This window comes from Aptenodytes patagonicus, chromosome Z (assembly GCF_965638725.1).
Source record: "Aptenodytes patagonicus chromosome Z, bAptPat1.pri.cur, whole genome shotgun sequence".
NCBI classification, from domain to species: domain Eukaryota; kingdom Metazoa; phylum Chordata; class Aves; order Sphenisciformes; family Spheniscidae; genus Aptenodytes; species Aptenodytes patagonicus.
Window position 1 is genome coordinate 77753385 of NC_134982.1, and position 25978 is coordinate 77779362.

At 44.4% G+C, this 25978-nt stretch overlaps 1 protein-coding gene across 3 annotated transcripts in view; it reads right to left on the bottom strand.

Annotated features, from left to right (window-relative positions):
* Positions 1–514: 514 nt before the first annotated feature.
* ECPAS (Ecm29 proteasome adaptor and scaffold) overlaps positions 515–25978 on the bottom strand; it is a 68959-nt gene continuing 43495 nt past the window's right edge. For all 3 annotated transcript variants that reach the window (XM_076362767.1, XM_076362766.1, XM_076362768.1), the window contains 22 exons: positions 25691–25756; positions 25321–25438; positions 23220–23387; positions 22245–22324; positions 21371–21476; positions 20013–20060; positions 18864–18985; positions 17553–17703; positions 16555–16620; positions 12230–12319; positions 11644–11710; positions 10810–10901; positions 10641–10707; positions 10214–10405; positions 9061–9269; positions 8539–8582; positions 7785–7977; positions 7015–7159; positions 6277–6382; positions 6029–6117; positions 4214–4285; positions 515–3376 (listed from right to left, as the gene is read on the bottom strand). In XM_076362767.1, the coding sequence (XP_076218882.1) occupies positions 3237–3376; positions 4214–4285; positions 6029–6117; positions 6277–6382; positions 7015–7159; positions 7785–7977; positions 8539–8582; positions 9061–9269; positions 10214–10405; positions 10641–10707; positions 10810–10901; positions 11644–11710; positions 12230–12319; positions 16555–16620; positions 17553–17703; positions 18864–18985; positions 20013–20060; positions 21371–21476; positions 22245–22324; positions 23220–23387; positions 25321–25438; positions 25691–25756 (2431 nt within the window). In that variant the 3' untranslated portion in view covers positions 515–3236. The remainder of the gene's footprint in view (positions 3377–4213; positions 4286–6028; positions 6118–6276; positions 6383–7014; positions 7160–7784; positions 7978–8538; positions 8583–9060; positions 9270–10213; positions 10406–10640; positions 10708–10809; positions 10902–11643; positions 11711–12229; positions 12320–16554; positions 16621–17552; positions 17704–18863; positions 18986–20012; positions 20061–21370; positions 21477–22244; positions 22325–23219; positions 23388–25320; positions 25439–25690; positions 25757–25978) is intronic.

Sequence of the window (25978 nt, forward strand, 5' to 3'; positions counted from 1 at the left end):
TTCCTCTCCTTCCTTTCAGAATACCATTAGGAAAGTAAATGTGATTGAGGCTGGTTTGGGGGGGTGGATGTGTCCATGTCTGGAATATTTTGGAAGTGTTAAGTTCTTGAATATTATTTAAATAAACTTTCAACCTCATGGCCTCATCTTCCATACATATGCATATATAATACATACATGGAATATAATTATATACGTATATTTTTTGTTTTACACATACATAGTATATATGCACACATCCCATAACCCTGCCTGGCTGCAAGAGACCAAGCTGTTGGCTTAAAAAACAAATTCACATAGTTCCTCCTAACTGTATGCTGTCACTTGTAACACGGCCACCTTCAGCCTGAAGAGCTGACACCGCAGACCAAGGGCCGTGTCGGTCAGCAAGTGGCCCGAGGGCAGGTGGGTCAGTGCAGAGCAGAACACAGAGGTGCACTTCGAATTTGGAACATGAAAATACTGTAAAATACTCAAGAGTGGGAGAAAAAAAACACTACCAGTCACTTCGAAGAACAGGTCATGCAGCTTTTATTTAGTTTTACCTTTTTGGTAAGCAGGAGGGGTTTCTTTCAGTCAGACCATTCACATACTTCGACAGTACAGATTGCAGTGAATGTGATGGAGATCTCGCAACATTAGAAAACTTTTCTCAATATACATCCATTTAAGCAACAGCTTGTAGGTCAGAATGGGAGTGCTAGCGTCAGTCTGCGCACTGCACTCCGGGTATACAAAGCATTGCAGCAGCACAAGAAATGCCCGCACTGGGCAAAGTACAGTGTGTTTTACATAGTGCAATCACTTTTAGAGGAAAAACTCTAGGAAGGCCACATCTATTGATTTTTTTTTTTTAAATCCTGTCACATTTACAAATGCGAGGGGGGTAGAAATCAAACCTCTGACTGAATTAGCTTTTGTACAGGTAGGTTTTGTGTATAGGCACGTGCTTTAGAGAGGAGCTCTGAATCTGTTCTGTAATCACGAGAAAGACATATTGCTTTGTGATTCAGAAAGCGTTATACCATCTCTAACCTTCCTAACACTCTTGGCCAGAGTTGTTAATCCAGCTGTTCATAGAGTTCCTAGAATACGCTCTTCCCTCTAGTGTAAATCCCCAATAGAGAAATTCAGGTTGCTATTGACAATGATTACAGTTATTCTACTTGCGGTCATTTGACCGTATTAGGCGTTGCCTCTGAATACTCCAGTCCACAGTGAAAACAAATTACCAGAGACGTGGAGGCTCTTGCTTTTCTGTTACTGTCACTCACCAATACGGAAAAAACCCAAGTCAGACAATGAACTGCTACAGCAAAGCATCACTGGTAATACTCATCTAATACAAAAAAAAAAAGAGCACTCATGACACTACATGTCATGGTAAGCAAGTTTTTAAAGATGCCGCAAAGTGATTTGCCCAGTAAAATATCAAAATGTACACTGTGCTCGATAGTTCAAACTACACGTAAACAAAGAGCAGCTCCCTGCAACAAGGTGTAAATCAAAACGTTATAGCACCAGCTCCCAGCACCAAGGAGTTGCCCACTGACCAGTTCTAGTGTACAATGCAATAGTGCTCGCTGAGGTTTCTGCTACACGAGAGCCACAGTGGGACAGCTCTGCCCATTTCTTGCTGACATTTTCTTACCAGGTGTGCACAAATTACATTCCTCCCTTCCTGTGGAGAGCAAGTGAGTCAGACGACGAGATTGTTACAGTACCAGAAAACACTGAATGGGAAATGGCACCTGAGGGAAAAGTAGGTACTGCATACCTGATTCTGAATAAATGGGCATGGAGGAAACGTGACGTTATCTGAGCAATCCTCTCCCTAACAGATCAAATCTGAAAGGAGCTGCAGACTGTAAGAAAAGAAACAAGCCTTCCTACGCTGAAAGCCATGGACATGATATTGCCCACACTAATGATTTTATTTCACCATCAGCAAAGCATTTATCCCCAAAAAGCTGTACACATACTGGTCAGGTTATGGTGCAGTGCTAACTTTACACTATTAAAAGTCTGTTGCTATAGTGGTCAGGTTTGTCTTTTATCTGAGGAGGGCAAAAAAAGGAGGCAGGCAGCATGGCCACATCATCATATAGCAATTTTACTCCACGTTAATGCAGATATAATCTTTCTTCTTAAGTGCAAATTAAAAAGTATTTGCTAGAAACCAGCATGACTTGGGCTGCAGAGAAATGACAGATGATTCAGTTTCTTACAAATATTGACAAGTCTAAATCATTACAGGTTTCCAAAGCAAGGACAGGGTTACGAACAGGAAGGGGATAAAACATTACCACTATTAAAAAAAACATGTCATTGCAAACTTCGAACACTCTTCAAAAACATATCTAGAAAAGATTGTTTTCCTATTTTTTTTTCCTGCAGCTGAGGAGTGTCCATGCAAAACAATTTTGAGAAGAGCAGTGTTCCACCCGGGCACCATCTAGGCCCAACTTTGTCCCACACAGCTCAGTAAAGTGCTCTCTTGTGCATCCTTTGAGGAAAAAAGTTCTCATTTAACATTTGGGAGGCCGAGGTTGCTAGCCGGGGAAGGCATAGTCCCGGTCAATCCATGTTGAGGTCAGAGAAGGAGGAAGGAGCGAAGTTAACGGTTCTCTCTGCCTTTCGTAACTCACAGACAACAGGCTGCGAGGGAGGAGCAAGCAGGAGAAGCAGAGGTGGGCGTCAGGTGAAACCCTGCCCCGGGGAAGCCACGGGAGTTTAACACAGGCTTCATCAGGGGAAGCATTTCATTCTTTATAGGTAACAAACACTAGCTCTACTGCAGAGTCCCGAGGATTTACTGTTTAGACACCAGGTAACAGCTCTCCACACGCGACATAAGTGAAAATCAAATACGCTTTTCACTTCCTGTGCTGGTGGTTTTTCAACAATTCCTTTGAAGGACAAAGGGGATCTGAGTAACATTCTTTTGCCGATTTAAAGGAAAAAAAAAAAAAGCATCTTGCCCTCAACATTTTTTGTGTTGCACACTTATAAACATTCTAGGGCAGATCGTTAGAGGTATTTACTGATAAAACAACTAACCATCAGCTTAAAAGAGTAAAAATAACATTAACGGGGAAAAGAATTTAAGGCATTTTTTATTTTGGCCAGGAACGATGCATGCTACAGAGTAATCTTAATTTACCCACTTGGTTTTCAGACCACTGCACTTTTTTGTTTTTGTTTTACATGGCACTTTGTTGTTTGTGTTTTACAACTTAGTCAAGATTTTCAAGTGTTTTCTTCAATACAAATGCCTTCTCTTGTAGCTCGGGTCTGCTATCTGATGCCATCGTAGACAACGAACGAATGAGGTGCTCTCTGCTTTCTGGTGTCAGGCTTTCCCACTGCTGAGCTTCTGTGTAGATAAAGACAGACAGACACCCGACATGAATACCAGAATGCCAAAAAACCCCAACAGGCCATCTCCATCCCCAGACAGGCCAAAAGAGTGACTGCTTCAGCATTTCACTTGCAGTCCGTACTGCCCTTCCAGGAGGAGGCAAATTCAACTGGACACACAGGTGCATGTGCTGCCTCCTGCACAGGAAGTCATGCCCAGTTAGACTAGGCTTGATTGTCTAAGCCTGTAACATGTGAAAACGAGGGCCTGAAGAACCAAATGTTTCCCACTTCACAATTGCTTCAGGTAATGCAAGAAGATTCTTGCTGGAATAAAGGAAACACGAAGTGCGTAACACAAATCCAAAGGAAACATTTGCTACAGAACAACTGCAGACATGTATGACCTCAAGACCTAAGTAGACTCATTCTCTGAAGTAAATTCTGCAAGGCTTAAATCCTAAATTAACAATGAGGAACTAAACTTGGCATTGAAAGGGTAAAAATTACTCTTCTGCACAAACAGGAGCCCTCCCCTCTATGGAGCTTGCACACAATGCAGAACGTGACTACACACTCACCCTGTGTGCTCTCCCTGTGACCCCCCTCGCTGGACACTTTCCTCACCCAAGGAGTATCCAACAGCACTTCAGACCTTGACATTATCCACAGTTACTTCAAGCCCCCTCCAAGTTTCCCGAGTCACCAAGCACAGAACAAGTCCCAGCCGCCCCAAAATCACCCAGTCCTGCAAGCAGAAGGCAACACCATCTCTCCAGGGTTCCAGGCCACACTGCCAGGTGCCTTCTTTACCAAACAGTGGCTCTCCCGGGTGGCAAGCAAAAAGTCTCACCTTGCAGCTTGGTGAGCAGCAGCTGTATCACAGACAAAGCTTCTGTTCTTATGGAAGTGTAGCTTTTGTTTTCTAAGGGATTTAAAAAACAAAACCACAACCACATTGAGAACCAAAGGCACACGAACTGTACAAAGAGCAGTCACCAGTGTGGTCTCCAGACCACTTCTGTTAGCACAGCTCACTGCGCCCATTTGTGCTGGCAGTCTGCACTGCTCACCAATTAGACACATTTGAACGGCAGAAAGTGACCAACTAGAGGTTGACACGTCGACTAAACCTTGTGCATCGCCTCTGCTATTACCACAGCGCTACTGTTCGTTACACATGCTGAAAGGCAACAACGCTGGCATAGCTGCCATGTGATCACAAACAACTTCTGTGCATAACAGGCTGTGCTTTTGGTGAGTTGTAATGGCTATAAACCATCCAAATTTTAACAAGTAGCATTAAGTGAGGGTACATAAACCCTAGGCCATCAAGCACAAGCTTGTCACAAAAAGTTATTTGGTCTCCTGAGCTAAAATCTTGTTAAAGTCTCATTCCACGAGGATTGATAGTTAGAAAAAACTTTCCCCAAAGGGGTCTCTGGATTGGTAGCTAGCTCTAACGTAAGCACTGCCTTTATGCATACCAGAAACAAGAGCCACATGCAGGTATGAGGAGACTTGGGGCACTGTTACAGTCACAGGACAAGTGGGAACACTACCAAAGTAATAAAAAGCCCCACGACTGTCAACATTACATAGGTAGCACTTATATCCTCATGGGCGCTCTGCGCAGGGAGAGCACAAACTGCCTCAAAGCCTTGGAGCTTCATGCACTGGCTGGCTGAGAAAATTTTGGGTCTCTCCAATGCATATGTATCCAAGAAGTCTGAACTGTGGAGGAGAAAAACTTGTGTTTCATTAAATAGCTTGATTAGGTGGGGTCCATCTTCTGCATGGAAAAAATTACTACATTTCCGATTTGCACTCCTGTCCTGGTTTCGGCAGGGATAGAGTTAATTTCCTTCCTAGTAGCTGGTACAGTGCTGTGTTTTGGGTTTAGTGTGAGAACAAAGTTGGTAACACACCGATGTTTTAGTTGTCGCTGAGCAGTGCTTACACTAGTCAAGGACTTTCCAGCTTCCCATGCTCTACCGACTGAGAAGGCTGGAGGTGCACAAGAAATTGGGAGGGGGCACAGCCAGGACAGCTGACCCAAACTGGCCAAAGGGACATTCCATACCATGTGACGTCATGCCCAGTACATAAACTGGGGAAAGCTGGCCGGGGGGGCCACTGCTTGGGGACTGGCTGGGCATCGGTCGGCGGGTGGTGAGGAATTGCATCGTGCATCACTTGCTTTGTATATTCTTTTATTACAATTATTATTATTATATTATATTTCCATTATTAAACTGTTCTTATCTCAACCCACGAGTTTTCTCACTTTTACTCTTCCAATTCTCTCTCCCATCCCACTGCGGAGGGGGGAGAGTGAGCGAGCGGCTGTGTGGTGCTCAGTTGCCAGCTGGGGTTAAACCACGACAACTCCTGAGAGGTTGCACAGAGTCTGCTGTCTGCCTCTCCCTCCCCTTTCAAAGCTCTCTTGCACCAGAGGAATTTACTTCTCTGTGCACAGCACCCTGCATAGTACTATCTTGAACAGCTGTGATAATCAGAATTATCACAGCGCAGTGCAAGGAAGGGCAAAACGTTATCTCTGACAGCTTATGCTTATTCTGCACGTCCTCTACCAGCCAGCCCCCAGAGGAAGAATATATTAACAAGCAATTCATCATTGACCACAAACCGGGAGAAGTCTATTTACCTAAAGAATGGGTGATAGATGAACAGGTTTCCAACAGTATTTCTGTCAAAGCCACTGGGTCTGAGTGCTCCTCATCAAACAGCATTAGCCTGTCAAATGCAAAAACACTATCAGACACCCTGCACCACTGGGACAGAAGTCTGCTCTACTTCCTCTGAGAATCCAGTGTCATCCTCAATTTCATTAAGCAGTTTGAAGCAACAAAGAAAAGAAGGATCATCAAAAAGTATTGCAGAAAGGAGAATTACCCTTGAAAGTAGGCATTCATGGCTTGTAGCACTCCAAGCTGCACTTTCCACGTGCTGAGTTTCAGACGGTCACACATTAACTTGCAAAACTCTTGGCGATAGCAACCTACAGAAAAATAAGGATGTCATTGCGTTACCACGGGGAGAGGCAGAAGGAAACACCTCCTGCTCTGTCTCCCAGGTGTTCCTTGTGCTCCTCTCCAAGTGACATCAAGCTAGTCATTGCGTGTGACCAAGTCAACATCCTGTAACAAGTGACCCTGAAAATCTTCACCACATCAACACTCTCATTAACAAACACTGGAAGATAAACAGCTGCGTTTCACATTCTGGCATGCTAATAAAAGCAACCTGGATTTTTTTCCCCAATATACCCAGTTCCTCCACCTCATACCAGCTTTAATGCAAACATAAACGTGAGCAGGAGTAGGGTGCTTTTGATTAGGCAAGCCACCTCAGGCATCCTGCTTGTCTTCAAACTCAGAACACTTTGGTGAAGTGAATTTAAGACAACAGTAAAGCAATTTCCCCAAGGATGCGCCACTCTGTGGGAAAGCTGTTGGGGCAGCTTTCTCACTGAAGATCTTGCAGGCTGCAGGCAGCAAGATCCTGCACCTTCTCAAAAGCCTCCCCACTCCCCTCATGATCTCCAGGTCCCTCCCTCCTCCCCATTTTCATTTTTAAGAGGAAACAGTTTGAGACAAGAAATTTCACTCTGCACATCGTCAGCTGACTTACGCTGTGTCTCCGGGCTCCTCGGCCAGGCTTTGCCCAGGGTCTCGAAGGCACAGATCAGGGACTCCATCTGCACCTCTTTCTCTCTCGTGTCCTCGTCCTCTTCATCATGCTTTGGTAAACCCGTGCCCATGCTCTCAAGAGAGTTCTGTGGAGGCCATGGGGGGAAGGTATGATCGACAGAGGGATGAGGGCAGGCCACACACTTCAGTGCAATTCAGTCTTCCCTTGCAGTCTGTGCACGCCAGTCCTTGTACCCAGTCCGTGCCTCCATACAGACGGAGCACAGGCCCCCTTGGCCACCGGTAGCTCTGGCGCTATCGGCAGCCTGCAGAAGTGCACAGCAGGCTCGGTGGCCTTGCATCCAAACATCTCCCTGTGCTATACGAGTCCCACTTGCAGAGCTGCGAAGCACCGCAGATACTAAACAAAAGCACTCTACACAGCTTCCTAGGAGTCTCTTGCTGCCTGTAGAACAGCCAGGAATTAACTTTTAATGCTGTATTGGGGCAATGCTGGACACCACAGGAAGGACTATGCCTAGAGAACAGTTGGGCTAATTCAGAATTTGGGCAGTAGAGGTATAACCCCCCCAGGGCTCACCCCAGGTCTGGTATTCAGGCCCACCAAGGATCTGGCTGAGTGTGGGGTATTCCTCACATCAGCAGCCTTCTGAGCAGAAGCCTGGTGTGTACGTAACAGCATCAGCCAGACTGTCACCACTTGGGTGTTTTGTTTTGAAAGAGGGAAAACTCAAGAAGCTGAACTGTCACCTTCTTTATCATGGGAAAGACGGTATCTGCCAGCTCCTGGAACCGGTCTTCCTTTGTCGCCTGCAGCACCCCAGCCGCACAGCGCAGTGCCACCATCTTATACTTCAGGTTTTCTTTCCGACATTCTTTCAGGACAGCCTGGACAATATCATTGACGGTGGGCTGGCCAGGCACTGACTTCTGCAGCTCTGCACTGAAACACACAGCACACAGAAATGATCAGACCCACATTAATCCCTTCCCACAGATAGGAAGCAATTCCTGTGTCCAGGCACAGGGTTGCCTACCAACAGTTGTAACTGAAGTTACACTCTGGTGCTCTTCTTCACTCCTACCCTGTCTGTTCTCCCTGTTTTTCTTTCCTGTCTTTCCTCATATGCTTCCAATGCACTTTCCCCCCTCATTCTTCTTCAGCCTCTTCCTCTCTTTTCCCCTTTAAGGTGTCCATCCTTTCCCTTAGTCTCTTCTTTCTTCTTAGCAATTCGGGCCTCTCAACATCCTCTTCCTTGCCCTAAATCAACCATTTACCTCTGCAGGTCCCTCTGAAGCACCACTTGTCCCTCCCAGCTCTCACCAGTGACCCACACATTGACAAGCGGAGTGGAGAGAGACTCCTCACATGCTGAGGGGAGATCAGGATGGCGTTCACAACTTTCTAGAGTCTCCTTAGCACCAGACAGGTGACAACACTGTGCAACAACCTCCTTTTTGAGATCCCAGATCCTGAGGGTACCACCTCTTTCAAGACACTTACTTGCATGCAGAGACGACACTGGCAATGGCCTTTAACAGCTCCTCCTGCAATGAGTAAAACAGATACCACTGAGAAATGCTACACAGCCAAATGGCACAGTCCTGCCACACAGGGGAAACCTTTGTACTCCACTGCAAGAGGTAGTGGAGAAATACACCCATGACACCAGCCTAGAGAAGGAACATCTGGCTCCTGCCACTCCTGCTGTAGAGGCTGCAGAGGACTTGGCTTTCCACTTGCACTGAACTGGCAGTGGAAAGGGGCCTTGTAGCACCTCTGAGCACAAGCTAGTACCCCTCAAGACCAGAATATGGTGTAGTGGAAGTAGTCTAAGTGGGAACCCAACTCCACCTACTTATCTTCCCTGCCATTTTTATGTCTGCTAAATGCCGGGCAAAGGCAGACTCCCTAAGCCAGAGTTCCTACACGTGCTGCTCTGCAGCACAGAACATTGCATTTCCTGGCTCGAGGGCCACATGCTGGTGCTCACAGCGATCCATGAGGTGCCAGTTCCTTTTTTACCTTCCCAGTCCAGGTTCTGCCTGGCAGGCCTTGCAGCAGTGCGGAGAGCACTATTCCCAGATGTGGTGGTACAAGGGACCCTGTCTGTTTGGCAACTGATGCCATGGCAGCTGCTCCCTGGGCTTTCATCTTCCAGGACTGGGACTGCAGAGCCTTCTGGGTAATGGTTATCAACTCCTGCATATACAGTCTGATGCCACCCTGAGTACCTGCACGTCAGAGGAAAAGCATAATTTTGCCACAAAAACCAAGACAAAAATCTGATCTTATTTAAAAAAACAAACAAACAAAAAAAAGCAGTTACAGATTTATCTTTTTTTTGGTCATGAAACATATCAGCAAGGCCTACTTCAGGCACAGGAGTGAAGAATTCCTCCCAGGCTGACTGAAGATGGGTTCTGTTTTCTACATGCTTCCAAACAAAATCTTTAGCATGTATCTAGACAAAGAGCTCGTCTCAGTCCTTCCATATGGCAGACACTAGACATTGTGTTAGTCTGTTTCTAAGGAATATAACTTTCTTTTTTTCAAGAACAGGTCACAGGAAAACTTTTTTGCAGCTCCTTTCCCAAACGCCAGAAAAGTAATCTGGTGACTGAGGGACAAGATCTGAAATCAGGTCAGAGAAGGAGCCAGCAAAACCATTTCACCATGCATCCAGATCTTCCTCTACAGTCAGAAAGCATGGCAAAATAGCCCTTCTATAGCGTAGATTCATTCACTGAAGTTAAAATCACAGGCATCACCAGAGAGATCTCCAACCTGAGACACAGGCCAAAGTCTCCTGTAACTTCAGAGTGTGCAGCAGCCCTTAAAGGCTGGCATCAAAATTTCCAAAGATGTCCAGGTATCTGCGCCACGATCAGGGCCATATTACAGTGGCATTCAGTGCCTCACAATCTTTAAAATACTTCTCCTGACTGTGTCTGTGTATGCTCAGCGATCAACACCTCTGTAATGATTTTAAATAGCCACAGAGAAGCTAACCTGCCAAAACTCATACAGTACATCTTTAGCAAGGAAGAAAATGGAAACAAGCTTTCCACATCTCTTACCATGAGAACTCTGTATTTCCAAAATGGATTTCCAGAAAGCATGGTATTTCTTGCCCCATGCTTCCCAGAAAGCTTTTACCACTCTTAACACAACTTACCAGGTACATTTTCCTGCCAAACTTCAGTCCACAGAGTAGAATTCTCTTTCTCTCCTTTCTCTTCATCAGGAACCTCATGCATGCCAAGAAAAGCCAATGGCAGCACATGTTTGGCATGGTTCTTCACTACGTCTGGACTGTAGCGTCCCATAGCATGCACAGTTAAAGCACAGCCTGTTCTGTAAACTGGCTCTGAAGGAACAAAACAACCACACACTATGACTGGGAAGCAGGATTTTCCTTTAATAGCTTGCTCTGCCTCTTGGGAAGCAGAGGAATGCACACCATTGTATGATGATGCACAGGAAGTATTCAGCCAGTGAAACCAAGCATCACAATATAGAAATGTTTCTTTACCAGCTTTTGCTATCACCAGGAACTTTTTCTGCACTGTATTCTGTAACTGAACACACGAAAAGCAACATACCTTCCTTCTCCATGTACCAACTGCTGAGTTTGTGCAGCAGCTTCTCAGTGCTACTGTCCCGGGAAGTCTGTAACAGGAAAGAGACTGAAATCACTCAAACACTTCAAAAAAAAAAAAAACCAACAAAAAAGAAAAATAAAACCTAAAACCATCTCAAACCCCCACTCACCCGGACTAGATGCCCCATAGCAAAGGCAAAAGACTTCTGTACCACGCTGTTGCGATCAGTCAGGCCACTGAGTAAAGCACTCATAAGTTTGCCTGTTGGAAGAGACTTTGCTTTATCAGAAGTATCACGTTTTTATTGCTGTGGCAAGAATGACAATAGCCTGCATTTCACTAGATTGTCTGAATTTATGCATTTTTCCTCATCGCAAGTTTGCGGGGTTATAGGTCTGTCTGGTCCTCATGTTTAAACAAGTGCACAGCATAACACAGCAAGGCTCAGCAGAAGCTGGTGTTATGCCGGCCTCAGCCTGCACACCTTGACTGACAATGTTCCCGTGACATGAGCATCTCAGCTGATCATGGTTTCAGCTTTATTTCTGTTTTGCAACAAAGGTGACCTTCTCTGTACTATCAAGTCACAATAAATTGTAAAGAGAAGCCTAAGATCCAAGGAAGCAAAGTCCCTGTTTATGGTCCTTCCATAGCTCAAGTTGAAGGAACAAGTGCTTATTGACAGTGCTGCACTTACACAGGCACTGTCAGTCTGCTCCAAGAAAGTCTAGAGATATTTCCGTCTGTTCCTGCTGGGCACGAGGGAATTCACTCAACTCCTTCCTCTGCCCCTTCCAACTTGGTGAGGTATTTAACATCCCCAGGACCTATCCCCAGCATGCCAGCCTCATAAGCACAAGGCAACTTCAAACAGCTCTCTGAGGAAAATACACACGTTAAGATCATTCTTGTGGTAAAGTCAAAGGCCAACAGGGAGGAAATGCTACCTGCAGAACAGCAACAAAAAGCACCTTTAAAACCTGACACTAGAAACAAACCTTACCTGAATAAGGTGTTAAGTCCTGAGGACACTGTGTGGTTAATGACACAATTACACTGGCACAGCCTCCCTGGAAGATTGCAAGGGAAAACAAAGGTAAGCTTAAACAATATTAGCCCCTGGTTATTACTGTTAATACTTGCTGCAGTGCTATATGCACTTGTATGACACGATCTAGGCCCACCAAGCCTCTGACCTGATAAGCCGTGAGCCAAGGGTAGAAGCAGAAAAACAGTTTGTAACAAATGAATGACAAGAATTGAATTAGGAAGTAAAAAAGCTACCAGGACCCACACTCAGGATAGATGATCCTGGAAGATTTACAGCTATCAAAGACAACCTTCTGCACTCAGGTGTCACAGAACACAACAGCCATGTAGCCCAGGGGAGGTTAAGGCAGCACAAATTTAGGAAATCACAAGTAATGTAGGTGGATTGAGACTCAGACAAAAAATGACTCCAGTATGAATGAGCCCAAGCTATCACTTTTTTAATTTAAAAGAGACAGTCAAAAGAACTGTATTTACATTGACACTGCTCTCTGTTCCCTTCTCCATCTCCAAATGAACTATTAAAATCACAGACATACCTTTGTGCCAAGGCCTACTCCACTTTTGATCAGGTCACACAGCCGAGGAACCAGGTCACCCAGGACGGACACATCCAAATACTGCAAGCTCTAGAGAAAGGCAAGGGACAGGAAAGAAAAAAAAAAAGAAAAAAAAAGAAAAAAAAAAGAAAAAAGAAAGGTAATGGTGGCAGACATAAGCTGGTTTACTTCCAGCTGAGGCCTGCCTCAGTTCTGCAGGCTGGTCTTCAGCTGAATCATTAAGAGTTTGCTGCATGGTGGGAAAAGGTACCACAAAGTGGCTTCCACCACATACAGATTCTCTTGTCCTACTTCTATGCTGAGCTGATCCTGCTAAAATTATCATTTGCTGGAACTGATGTAGAATCATAGAATAGTTTGGGTTGGAAGGGACCTCTAAAGGTCATCTAGTCCAACCCCCCTGCCATGGGCAGGGACATCTTCAACTAAATCAGGTTGCTCAGAGCCCCCTCCAACCTGACCTGGAATGTTTCCAGGAATGGGGCATCCACCACCTCTCTGGGCAACCTGTGCCAGTGCTTCACCACCCTCAGCGTAAAAAATTTCTTCCTTACATCTGGTCTAAATCTACCCCTTTTTAGTTTAAAGCCATTCCCCCTTGTCCTGTCGCAACAGGCCTTGCTGAAAAGTCTGCCACCATCTTTCTTACAAGCTCACTTTATATATTGAAAGGCTGCAATAAGGTCTCCCCGAACTGAAGCCTTCTCTTCTCTAGGCTGAACAACCCCAACTCTCTCAGCCTTTCTTCATAGGAGAAGTGTTCCATCCCTCTGGTCATTTTCATGGCCCTCCTCTGGACCCACTCCAACAGGTCCGTGTCTTTCTTATGCTGAGGGCTCCAGAGCTGGACGCAGGACTCCAGGTGGGGTCTCACCAGAGCAGAGGGGCAGAGTCACCTCCCTCGACCTGCTGGCCACGCTGCTTTGGATGCAGCCCAGGATACGATTGGCCTTCTGGGCTGCGAGCGCACATTGCTGGCTCATGTCCAGCTTTTCATCCACCAGTACCCCCAAGTCCTTCTTGGCAGGGCTGCTCTCAATCCCTTCATCCCCCAGCCTTTAGTGATACTGGGGGTTGCCCCGACCCAGGGGCAAGACCTTGCACTTGGCCTTGTTAAACCTCATGAGGTTCACACAGGCCCACTTCCTGAGCTTGTCCAGGTCCCTCTGGATGGCATCCCGTCCCTCAGGCGTGTCGACCACACCCCTCAGCTTGGTGTCATCTGCAAACTTGCTGAGGGTGCACTCGATCCCACTGTCTGTGTCATTGATGAAGATATTAAACAGTACCGGTCCCAATACGGACCCCTGCGGGACGCCACTCATCACCAATCTCCATCTGGACATTGAGCCCTTGACCACTACCCTCTGGATGCGACTATCTAACGAATTCCTCACCCACTGGACAGTCCACCCATCAAATGCATACCTCTCCAGTTTAGAGAGAAGGCTGTTGTGGGGGACCGTGTCAAAGGCCTTACAGAGGTCCAGATAGTAGACATCTGTAGCCCTTCCCGTGTCCACTGATGTAGTCACTCCATCATAGAAGGCCACTAGGTTGGTCAGGCAGGACTTGCCCTTGGTGAAGCCATGCCGGCTGTCTCAAATCACCTCCCTGTCCTCCATGTGCCTTAGCAGAGCTTCCAGGAGGATCTGTTCCATGACCTTCCCAGGCACAGAGGTGAGACTGACTGGCCTGTAGTTCCCCGGGTCTTCCCTTTTTCCCTTTTTAAAAATGGGGGTTATGTTTCCCCTTTTCCAGTCAGTGGGAACTTCACCGGACTGCCACGACTTCTCAAATATGATGGATAGTGGCTTAGCAACTTCATCCGTGAGTTCCTTCAGGACCTGTGGATGGATCTCATCGGGTCCCATGGACTTGTGCACCTTCAGGTGCCTTAGATGGTCTTGAACCTGATCTTCTCCCACAGTGGGTGGCTCTTCATTCTCCCAGTCCCCGCCTTTGCCTTCTGCGGCTTGGGCAGTGAGGCTCGAGCACTTGCCAGTGAAGACCGAGACAAAAAAGTCATTGACTACCTCCACCTTCTCCATGTCCTGGGTAACCAGGTCTCCTGTTTCGTTCCGGAGAGGGCCCACATTTTCCCTCATCTTCCTTTTATCCCCGAGGTACCTATAGAATCTTTTCTTGTTGCCCTTGACGTCCCTGGCCAGATTTAATTCTATCAGGGCTTTAGCTTTCCTAACCTTATCCCAAGCTGCTCGGACAACTTCTCTGTATTCCTCCCAGGCTACCTGTCCTTGCTTCCACCCTCTGTAGGCTTCTTTTTTGTGTTGGAGTTTGTCCAGGAGCTCCTTGTTCATCCATGCAGGCCTCCTGGGGTTTTTGCCTGACTTCCTCTTTGTTGGGATGCATCGCTCCTGAGCTTGGAGGAGGTGATCCTTGAATATTACCCAGCTTTCTTGGGCCCCTCTTCCCTCCTGGGCTTTGGCCCACAGCACTCTACCAAGCAGATCCCTGAAGAGGCCAAAGTCTGCTCTCCTGAAGTCCAGGGTAGCGAGCTTGCTGTGCGCCCTCCTCGGTGCCCTAAGGATCTTGAACTCCACCATTTTGTGGTCACTGCAGCCCAGGCTGCCCTTGAGCTTCACATTCCCCACCAGCCCCTCCTTGTTGGTGAGAACAAGGTCCAAAAAATTATTATTTGCTGGAACTGATGTACTCCTGCACTCCAACTGTTTAGAAAGCTGGAAGTAACACACTAGGAAGAACTCCTTTTGGGGAGGGAGAGAGATGCAAAGGTGTGCGTATCTTAGGACAAAACCCAACATTCCCCCAGCTGTCTGAACCCTGAAGCAATAACATATCCAAACTAGACAATGAAATGAAACTAGGCAAGACAGTTTTTAAACAGGTCAAGATAAACAAGTGCAATAAACGACATAAAGGTACAAGAGGGATGTTATTGGTATAATTTCTTATCTTCTATGCCTAAAATGCCACTGGGCAAAACAGAAAGCCTCATGTTTCCAGCACTCTGTAGCACACTGTCTGCAGAGGGGAGATCCATCCTCTAGCAAATTCGAGAATGACATACTAATTGAAGGTAACCCTGTCTGAGCTTCAGAATTCAGATCTGCTGTCACTTGCCGCTCCTGCACTGGTACGGTGAAGGGAATAATCCATTATATCCCATCCAAGGATATAATCTCCCAGCCAGCCCCAGGATATAGAGGAATAGAGAGAAGGTTGCTCATAAGCCAGGACATCTTCACGCTATTCCAGGGAAGCCAACTATCTCTCCCCTCCCCTAAGAAATCCCAAGCATTGATCAGGGCAGCACAACTGTCCCTCCAGGGCTGGCAGGGGAGAGGGATGGCCTAGAGGAGGGACAGCAGCAGCTGCTGCAGCCTGCAGGGTGGCAATGAGCACACTTTTACATGGAGCCTTTCATCCCCAGCCGCTTTACACACTATTTATAGAGAGCACTCGACCTGACACCAAAATGCAGCTCCACATGCTGTTATGTGCAGGAGGGCTTGCTCTTGTCACTTTCCCATAAGAGCAGGAAACAAAGAATAGCTCTGGTGGCTATGCTTCTCCTAAAACTTGCTCAGCGCTCACACCCCCTGCCTGCTCACATGCCCCTGGCTGCATGCAGTGCCTGAGCAGAAAAGAGGAGGTCTTTTCTTTGGGAAGCGACAGGCTCTTACAGAGGGCAGGGAGCTTTGCCAAGACAGACCCTACAGCACAGTGTCCTGGCATCAGCAACTCTTCCTCCAGCAGCAGGAAACTATGGTGCCAAACACCAGCTGTTGACAGTGCTTTCTGTAATATCAGCATTTTCTCTAAACATCTCTACCATCAAAGCATTGGAAAGGCTCAGGTAGGGATATCTAAGGCACCATGAGGCAAGGGTTGGACAGCATTTGTGCCTTAACAACAACGACTATCATCAGCTGGAGGCCCAGGTGAGAAGCTGATTGTGGAATTGTGGGCCAGAGATGAAAAGAAATGGCAGCTAGCATAATCCAGAACCAGCTGAGCCCCCATTCAAAGAAAAGCACTTGAAAGATGCCCTCTTCATCAAAGCAGGCAGGTCTTCAGGTGGAGAAACAATCCATCCAACTCCAAATGGAGCCAAGGTTATTTACAACTGCTCTGAGGAGCAAGCTGTGGCGACAGGATGAGAGAAGTCAGCACATGAAAAAGAAGGTGGACAGACATCCACATGGAGATGTGATAATAAAACGAACCCTGAAGAAGTATTCTGTAAAGCTCCCACTTCAATTCCTGTTCTTCTCCTACAACATACCTTACACTGGAATCCTTTTGAATCAAGTACTTACCATGTTGATGGTTTCCATCATGGGAGATGACTTGACAGCACTAAGTCTGGCACTATCCATTGCAGTCTGAAAAAAAAGGAAAAAAACAAAACCAAATGTAAACTCAACACGAAAACAGTGGAAAGGGCAACATCAGCTATAACTCACTACCTCACAAACTCAAACCAATATCCATTTCAGATGCATACAGACAGAAAGTCATTATGTCTACAGACTATGAATGTCTCCCTTTCAGAGGCAGATGGATGTTCTAGCTGGAGTACAGGAGCTAAACCATGCACTCCTGACATCATGGAAATGGAAAAAAAAAAAGATAAAAAAAAAGAAAAGGGAAAAAAGAAAGAAAGAAAAAAGGGGGGAAAAAAAGAAAAAATCCCACTCTGACCTAGTGTTCACTCCTTTCTTGTTTGCAAAGGGCACAGTTTGACCCCTTTCCCTCCCCACAATGAAACTAGCTAAATTTACTTCTGAACAGTGGGTTTCAGTCACTTTCCCAGAAGACTGCTACTGATTAATATGGTTCTTTGAGAATGATTAAAGGACACAGTGCTGACAACATCCACCTCCAGCCCACAGTGCTATGGCACACCTTCTAATTTATAAGTAGTCCTGCAGTTAACCCCTGGGAAAAACAGCAGCAAAGTTTGACAGGACAGGTGCATTCCAGATAATTATTACAGACTCTCTCTTCACCTGTTTCACAGTTGTACATGCAGCTGAAGTGACATTTAACAACAGTTCTTACTAAGATTGTTCTTCACTTTCTGAAATATCCGGTGGTCTAGTGAATAAAAAAAAATCCCAACCCTTCAAAAAACCCCCCACATTTGTCCAGCAATATTCCAATGACCAAACTTTTTTTAGTAACTTATTAGCTATTTCTCTTTGCATCTTTGAACACCTCTTAACCAAATCTGGTATTTTTCTGTTCACTGAACAAAGCTTAAATCTTTGTCATCTCTGTTCTTTTGATACTTTCCCATTATAATTGCACTTACTTTCTCCTGATCTGTTGCACAAAGACTCAAATAATTCAGGACTTGAGGCTCCAGCACACTCAAGGATTCCAGCAGGGCTGGGATAAGTTTTGGTGCATGAGGTTTCAGCATAGACCCAGCACTTTTACTGATCTTCACAAGAGTGTTAATGCTGAAAAAAGATCAAAGGGAAGGTCAATAGAGAAACACACAGACTTAGCTGAAAAACCTCTCTGGTCTACTCTAATCCACTACCAACAAAAAGGCCAATCCAAATCTCAGATACACCAATAAAAATCTACCTGCAAACAAAAACTGGTGTATTTTTCTGCTTAAGCAAAATCATACCCTAGCCCTGAGCTTTCAACTGATGCTATGCTTTGCACAGAGACTGCTTACTTTGGCCAGGGTATCACAAAGGGAGTCGGCAAAGAGGCAGTCCTACAGACAGATGTAGGAAGAAATAACACATCTTCATGTTTTAAAGAAGCTCTGGGCAAAGTCACCCCAGAGACATCCATAGTCTCTGCCCAATAAAAAACAAATTACAATGATCTGTTCAAATCCCACTTGTCAGTTTCAGACTGACCACGTCTCTCAGGCTGCATTTTGCAAAGGGTTTTCAAATCTTCAAAAGGGATGAAAAAATTCAAGAAATATTCACTATAATTTGTTAGGAGCTTTCCAACCTTCCTGGATAATCATGTTCAATAAAAGAAAATTATTTTTGCAAAGACCAGCTACACTCCAGCTCTGAATTTTCCAGCTTTTCTGTCCTTCAAGCAAATGAAGGAATAAACAAGGTTACAAAGTGACAAGCATATGAAGTCCCTACACATCAAGGGACATGGAAATGTTACATGACATAAAATGTATTTGAACAGTGTGACCAAATGCAGTCGCCTCTGGGATGTGAACTGACATTACTCACAACCAGTAGCGAAATAAGACCTGGCTGTTTCAAGAACTACTTGAAACTTGGGATTTTTTGTTTACAAGCAGAAGAGATATGCCAGTCCTGAAGGACAGCCTCAAGTGCAGCAAACTGCTTGCAGATCAGTTTGCCTGTTGCACAGGGAGAAAAGAACTTCCCGCTGGGAACTGAATCGGCATTCACAGAGAGGCCAGATACTCCCAAAAGATAGGTAGAGTTCCCGGGGCTGCTGTTTGAACTCAGTGAGAAAAGGACTCAACTCAGCAGGAAGGCTGTTCTGGGGATAAACTTGTCACTTCAAACACAAAGAACATTCTGCAGCTCAGGTGAATAAGCTGGGTCTCTTTGGGACAAATCATGACTGGACCCCCAGGGAACTTACATGATGCAAAACTAACCTGAGAGATCGGACTTCAGCAACTGTGCTTACTATTCCTTTGTCTAGGAGGCAAGGGAGCAATACAGCTATCATCTTCTGACCAGCTGCTCCTTTAGAGGGATCACACATTTTCACACAGACCTGGGGACAGGTGAGAGTCAGTGTTGCAAGCATGTACAAACCTCCTGCTCAGATTACATTAAAGCACCTTCTCTGTCAGACAGAAGGCGGCAACAGCAACTGGAGCAACTGCTCACAGCCAAACCCAGGCTCTGTTACACCTTCATTCTCCTCTCCAGGAGGTACTTAAGCCCAAAGCCACATCCCTAAAAGGAGTTTCAGCTACAGTCAGCTTCCCAAAAAGGCAAATTCAGAGCCTAGCAGGCCTTGATCTGCACCTGGATGAAGAGATGGACCAAATGACCTCTCAGTTGAGGGACACGCTATCTCAGCCACACGGATTCAACCATTCCATGAGGCAGAGCAGCAAGTCCCAGATCAGAACAGATTCTGCAACTGCAATAACATTTTGAGACCAGATCATCACTTGTGCCATTGAAATGTCATGCTGCATGCACTGTGAAGGTTGTGATTTCAAACACAGCTCTTAAGATCTGTTTCCATTTCCACCAGTGTGACTTTTCTAGAGAAATACCAAAAAAAATGTTAAGTGATATGTGTACTACACTCAAAAAAATCTTGTTTCAGTAACAGCACAGAGAGTGAAGTCCAGACTGGATTACTTTGTTTCACACCAGTGAGGTTCCACTGGACTTGGTCAACTAGATCAGTTGGGCTTGGTCAACTGTTGAAGTTACAGGAAGTTTCCTTAAATCCCACCCTCAAGTGGGAAAAAAAAGGACATCAGAGAAAAAAAAACAGTTCACTATATCCCTCCTTTGGTTGTATGTAACTTAACAATGCATTATCGTCAAGCAACAGAATTTAACCAGCATCAACAAAAGTACAGAAGGGTATGTGGTCAAGCTTATTATGATTGCTTTCTAGGGGGCTGTTACGTTTATCACAACTGCACCTTATACTAGAGATCTTTTCAAGACAACAGTCTATGGTAAACAGGTCACTCCTGCAGATATGATGGTGAATGATCACCTGACAACAAAACCATACACGTCTCCGTGTGCAAATGACAAAATTAGAGTTTTACCTTGCTTAAAGTTTTTAGGGCTAGTTCTGCTGCCTTTCGAACAGTTTCCTAAAAAAGAAGTCAACAACCCATTGTTACTATTTTAAAATCTTCTATAGAATGATTCATATTAATTGATAAGTATAACACTACTACTGACAAGGCTATATTCATGGCTAATACTTGATATATTATCTTTCAAAGAAATTTTGGCTTTGGTCCATCTGAGTATCTGGTCTACTCAATGATAAATACATTAACAATCCTGCCTGACACCACCAAGTTCTCTGTGCTTCTGTTCACATTTTTCTCTTGTGATATTATTTTATTGCTTGTCATTTTCAAAACAAAAAAAACCCCACAAAACAAAAAAATGCCAAACAAACAATAAAGCCCAAAACCAAACCCCCAAAAACCAACAGAATCTTCTACTGCAAAAAGAAGTATATAGTGCTTTGGGTATGCTTTACCCTCTCCCTCAATATAATGCTGATTGCTTAGTGATGCTTTACTCAACTGAACGTCTAGGACTAGAGAAAGATGGACTAGAAGTAAACAAGTAAAATTAGTGCAGGTCTGGTGGCATGTGACACCACCACCAACTAGACCCTTTAACTTTACTTGTATTGATGAATTAAGCACTATCCAGCAATATTCCTGGGTACTGAAACACAATCACCTGGACTGGTAATGTCTTAGGACGTTCTTGGAAAAAATCTGGCCTGCCACACGTAGACCTTCCCAAACCATTTCCAGGTAAAATTCAGGAATCAGACCCTTCTCAAAAGGCAGTCTGCAGGCAGTTGCTCTATTTTGGAGGCTTATATAGCTCATTTGCACTGATGCAAAACTGCTGAGTTGGTTTCAGTGCCCAGGAACATTTCTGAACACACTAAATGTATTAGTATGGAAGCAAATTCCTGGTACACAGTACACTTTGGAAAACAGCTCAGCCTTGCTTAAGTTTGAGCAGAGAAGTCTGGATCCAGAGAGAACACAGCTCAAACCCGGAAGGACCTGAGGACTCTGACTTCATATATGCAAGACATTTAAGCACACAAGCAGCCCAAAATAATCTATACTCAAGAGTTAAGCAAATACTTAGAAATTCTTTTATATCCAGGAAAAATGCTGAACCATCAAGAATAAGCACAGTAGGGATGAAAACCAACACTTAAAAACATGAGAAACATACACAAAGAATTTCCAAGATGGCATGGAAATTTTAACTGCAAGGGGCTGAAATTTCTAGTCTGCTTAATACCCAAAACTCCCATTGGCTTCAACTTGACTTCTCAGAGAATCTCTCTTTAAACATCACAGAGCTTGATCACTGTACTTTCTGTTGACGATTCCTGTTCAATTATCGGTGCCATTACCTTAATGTCATCTTGCACTCTGAATAGGATTTCCCAGATCTCTGGAAGTTTGTCTATAATGTCATCCAAAGGTCTTCCTCTTAGTAAGTCATTCAGTGCCAGACAGCTGCAAACAAGAAATTTTATTTCCTTCACATGATGTAATTATTTGATATAGCTGTGTATACAGATAGGCTTATAAATACAAGTAAATGATTAAAAAAAACTGAGAACTGTTTCACATTCCTTATTTTCCCCAAACCCTAAATCTACTCTGTCATAAGAATGTCTCCTTTAGCAGAGAAAAAAAGTTCAGCCAGTCAGGTGAAATCTGAAACAGATGAGAGCAAGTGAGAAAGGCTGCTGTGGTGAAAATTGCTATTGCAAACATTCCGGTTACAAAATTGTTTCAGATTTCTTCTCTGTAAGTATAGGATAAGAACAAAACAAAATGGTCTAGAGTCTGGAATTGAAATTAAAATGGAAGTTTTCAATTCAGCATAACTACAAACCATTATAAACAAAAAGCAGTTTATTAAAAATGCTATACCAACTGGCATCCTGCTGCCAAGTACGTATATAGCCAGACCGCCAAGATTTTCTAACATTAAGCAACATTTCAGGTCCAAGGATAGGCAAGAACTTTGTGACCAGAAAACTCCTCCTTCAGAGAACGTTGTTTAGTATCATGCTTAAGCTACATGCAATAAATAATTTCAGGCTCAATGAAGCAAATAGCTTCAAGATTGTATCACACTTCAAGTGTAGACTACAAGACTGGGCTCTATCCTGATGAAAGGACGTCTCCTCTTTCCCTCCTCAACTACTTCAGGTTAACAAGTTTATGGTGAAGAAGAGAGTTCAAAGAAAAATCTGTTACTTTTCCTAGCAATACCTGGATTCCCTGATCCTCCACAGACTGCTGGTTAGGTTACTGATCAAATCCTCAAGAATTTCCTTCATGTACTTATCAACCTATTATTAAAAAAAGGAAAAATCATGAAACAAGCATGGACCATGCATCCTTGTCCTGTACTCTGAAAAAAAAAAAAAAAAGGTCCTTTTGGACAATACAACCTGCTTTCAGCCACAGCAGATGAACTAATGCTTGCCAGAGCTGACCCCACACAAACTTACTCTGACTTTGCTTTAGACATGCCTTTCTCTGCACTGCTTCAGGGCTTAACGCTGTGACAGAGACAACAAGAAAAGAGGAAAGTCCCTCAGTCCTTTATCGACTGAATTGTTTAGGTGCAGCACCAAACATGTATTTACAGGAGAAGCAGTTGCGCTTTGATGAGGGATCAGAGCAAATGACTTAACACTAAGATCAGCTTTGCTAGGAGAAAAGATTTGTGAACCCAATTCCAGGCCTTTCAAAGCCAGAGCGAGGGCATCTCACAAAAATAACTTATTCCTGAAACTTGTCCAGGAGGAGTTATCCTCAAACTGATGGAACAGCCTCTTCCCATGGGCTTCCTCCCACTTAAAAACTGAGGAACCATATTTAGATGGTGTTAGTCTAGGAAGGTCATCTTAGGCCATAAGGATTCCTGAAGAGCTTCTCATAAGCAGTATCAAAGCAACATCGAAGTGTGGAAAGACCCCTTTAAGTAAAGTAAATCATAAACTTTAATGCTGGCCACACAAACAAGGTCTGCGATATCCTTTAACAAGTAAGAGGCAGTGCAAAACCTCTGCGCGTCCTCCAGCTCATCCATGGATTCAAGCACCTCTTTCTCTGTAGGACAATACCTCACCCCTTTTTGCACAGCCCCTCCTTTCACAAGATGCAACTGTCCCATGAGGATCTCCGAGATGCTGCTGACTATCAGCAAACCCACCATTCTGCACTTTGCTGCTCACTCACCATTGACTTGTCGGTGACCAAGGCATTCCAAATGCTGGTCATTGCCTGTCGAATGCCCAGGTTGGGGTCAAACTGGTAACGGTAGAGCCGGGGAAGAAGCTGGGGTAAAAATGGAGCCAGCTGCTCTCCAGCTTTGGCAGCTATCACATTAAAACCAAAAGCTGCTCCCTGAAATGATGACAAAAGGGTATTTGTTGAAACAATCTGCTCGCTCACTCAGTTATTCCTCCTGGGCACACCACAGTCAGTAGCAAAGTTGACTGACACAGTTTATATTCAGACCAAATCAAAAGGACTAGAATGGTACCAGAATTAGCCCCCCATCAGTGCTACAGTACCACAATGTTCTCAAGCATACAATCACACTCAGCGGACAACATATTGCTTCAAAACTTCCTTCTACCTTCATTTCAAGATAGCGATTGACCCCATTTGCAAAAGCGGTTGTGGAGAATTAAAACTATGAAGATTTAAGCATTTTCTTCCAAAAGAGATTCTTTCTCGGAAAAACTGGTGGGGGTGGGCCACTGCTTCCCTACAACTCTGCTGCATTTAGAAAAATTAGAATAACTTAGGAACTGAAAAACTAAAAATAAAGCAACTCTACCTTAGCTCTACAACCTGAAATTTCTGAGGATTATAATTTTGCATCTGTCCATATTTACTTTAAACTCAAGTATTCTTCCATACTCTTTTCTTTCTCCAACACTGTCAATTCCACTGTCAATTCTAACACAGTGGAACTGCTGCTCGCCCATGAAGTCCCATGGGATTTGGCAGGATAGCCCAAAAAGAAATTGCTCAATACAGGCAGTGCAGTGACTGCCTCTAATGACTTCGTATTTCCTGACTTGCAGTGTCAAAAGCTGCCACTCAAAAACCCATGCTAGGGATTTCACAGGACAGGATGTGCTGTCTGGGTTAGTCCAGAAAAGGAAAAGTAATAAAGACAAACTCTCAGTTTGGACCACTGCTGTGAGGAGCAAGAGGTTGCAGAAAGTATAAGGAAAAGGGAGGCATAATCTGCAAGGCCCTGAACAGCTTGCTCTGCCTAGCTCTTGTGTGGAGGTTTGGAGCACAGACTTCCAGATGCCCCCTTCAACTTAAATGATTCTGCAATTTCCTCAAATGCCAAAGCTCAACCTACAGTTGTTGAGTGGATTTTCTTGACTCATCCTGGCTGGTGAAATTCCACAAGGGTCAGGAACCTAGTTATGCTTCTGTGCTTCCGAAGTCCCAGTGCAAAGAGAGGGAAGTCTTGAGAGACGTGCTGACTTGTCAAACTCTGGATGAAAGTTAATGCTGGGGCTTGTTTTTTTGCACTAAATGGCGTTGCCAGGGACTCAAAACCTCAGGTAGCCAGCATGAAAGAGCACGAAAGGTGCAATACAGAAGATGCAGCTACCTGGGTCTTCTGCATGAAAGTGCACGAAAGCTGCTCTGCCCACTCCCAGGGACAAAACAAGTTCTTCCATGCTTATTTAAGCCAGTGAAAAAGTCCCCAGGTTAAAGCTCTGAAATGTATACTTAAAGCTTAAAATTTATGATGCTATTTTTTTTTTGCAGGAAGTGGATCCAATAGTATTTTGGCTTTGCTAAAGGTTCCAGTAGCTTTAGAATATCAAGACTTGAGTTAAAAAAGGGTACTTTTGACAACAGCGATTAAACTGGTGTATTGTCAACTGGCTTTTTAGCAACTTGTTGCTGAATACTTTTTGCTCTGCCTTTTTACATGACAACGGTCACTTTCTCTGGCATCTGAAAATTCATCCAGTTTTGAAAATATTATCTCACTGTTTGAACACATCAAGACCTGGCCTCTAAGCACACTCAAAAGTAAAAGGAAAGGATCACAGTTGATTCAGAGGGGAATGTACAATGATATGAACCCTGTGATACCAATGTTTTGTGTTAAGAATTTCAAGTAATCCTAAATTTGTTTCTCAGGCTGGTAAATTTGCATTGGACCTGACACCAATGCATCAACAAATGGCCTCCACATGCAGTTCTCCATAGATCATATAACCAGAGCTAGAGAAATGCAGTTACAGTTTCCAGAGTTCACAGTGGGAATGGAACTGGTATGAAAGCAGCAAATTACCTTCCGGGAATTCCACATGGCATGATGGTTGGCCAGATTCATGAATTTGTACACCAGGTCTGGTTGATTGAGATCACTAGCCAGTGAACAAAGCTCCTTGTAGGTAGAAAGACCTTGACTTTGGAAAGCAGAAGGGAAATCAGTGTCACTATTTTTAGCTACACAAATGCCATGATAGCTAAAGATATAGTCAAATCACAGCCTAAAGCAGACAGAGAGAAGTGAATACCCTATCTGTACTACAAGAAAATATTTATGGTAACTTAAAGAACAAGAAGGAACAAAAAGCTCAGGAAGCAGATTTATAAGCAAGGGAATACTGTTTCAGCACTGGTTATGTGTCTGTCACTGAGACTGTCAGTAAACTTACCCGTCTGGGGTTTTGCTTAGGCCACCCTGAAACACCACAGTTTCTCCAGTCATCTCATGTTTAGCTCTGGTAAAAAAGAGGTCCAGTATTAGCTTTACCAAACTCTACACTTGAATGGACTGCACGCTACAGAACAAGGTAATTTGTTTTGCTTTATTAACTCAGTAACTTCCCATTCTTTCAGTTCCAATCCTACAAAAAACATACAGGTGTGCAAAGCCACACACAATCCAAGGAATTTCATTAACCTGTATCACATGTAATGTTAAAGAGATGCTGCAGAAAGTG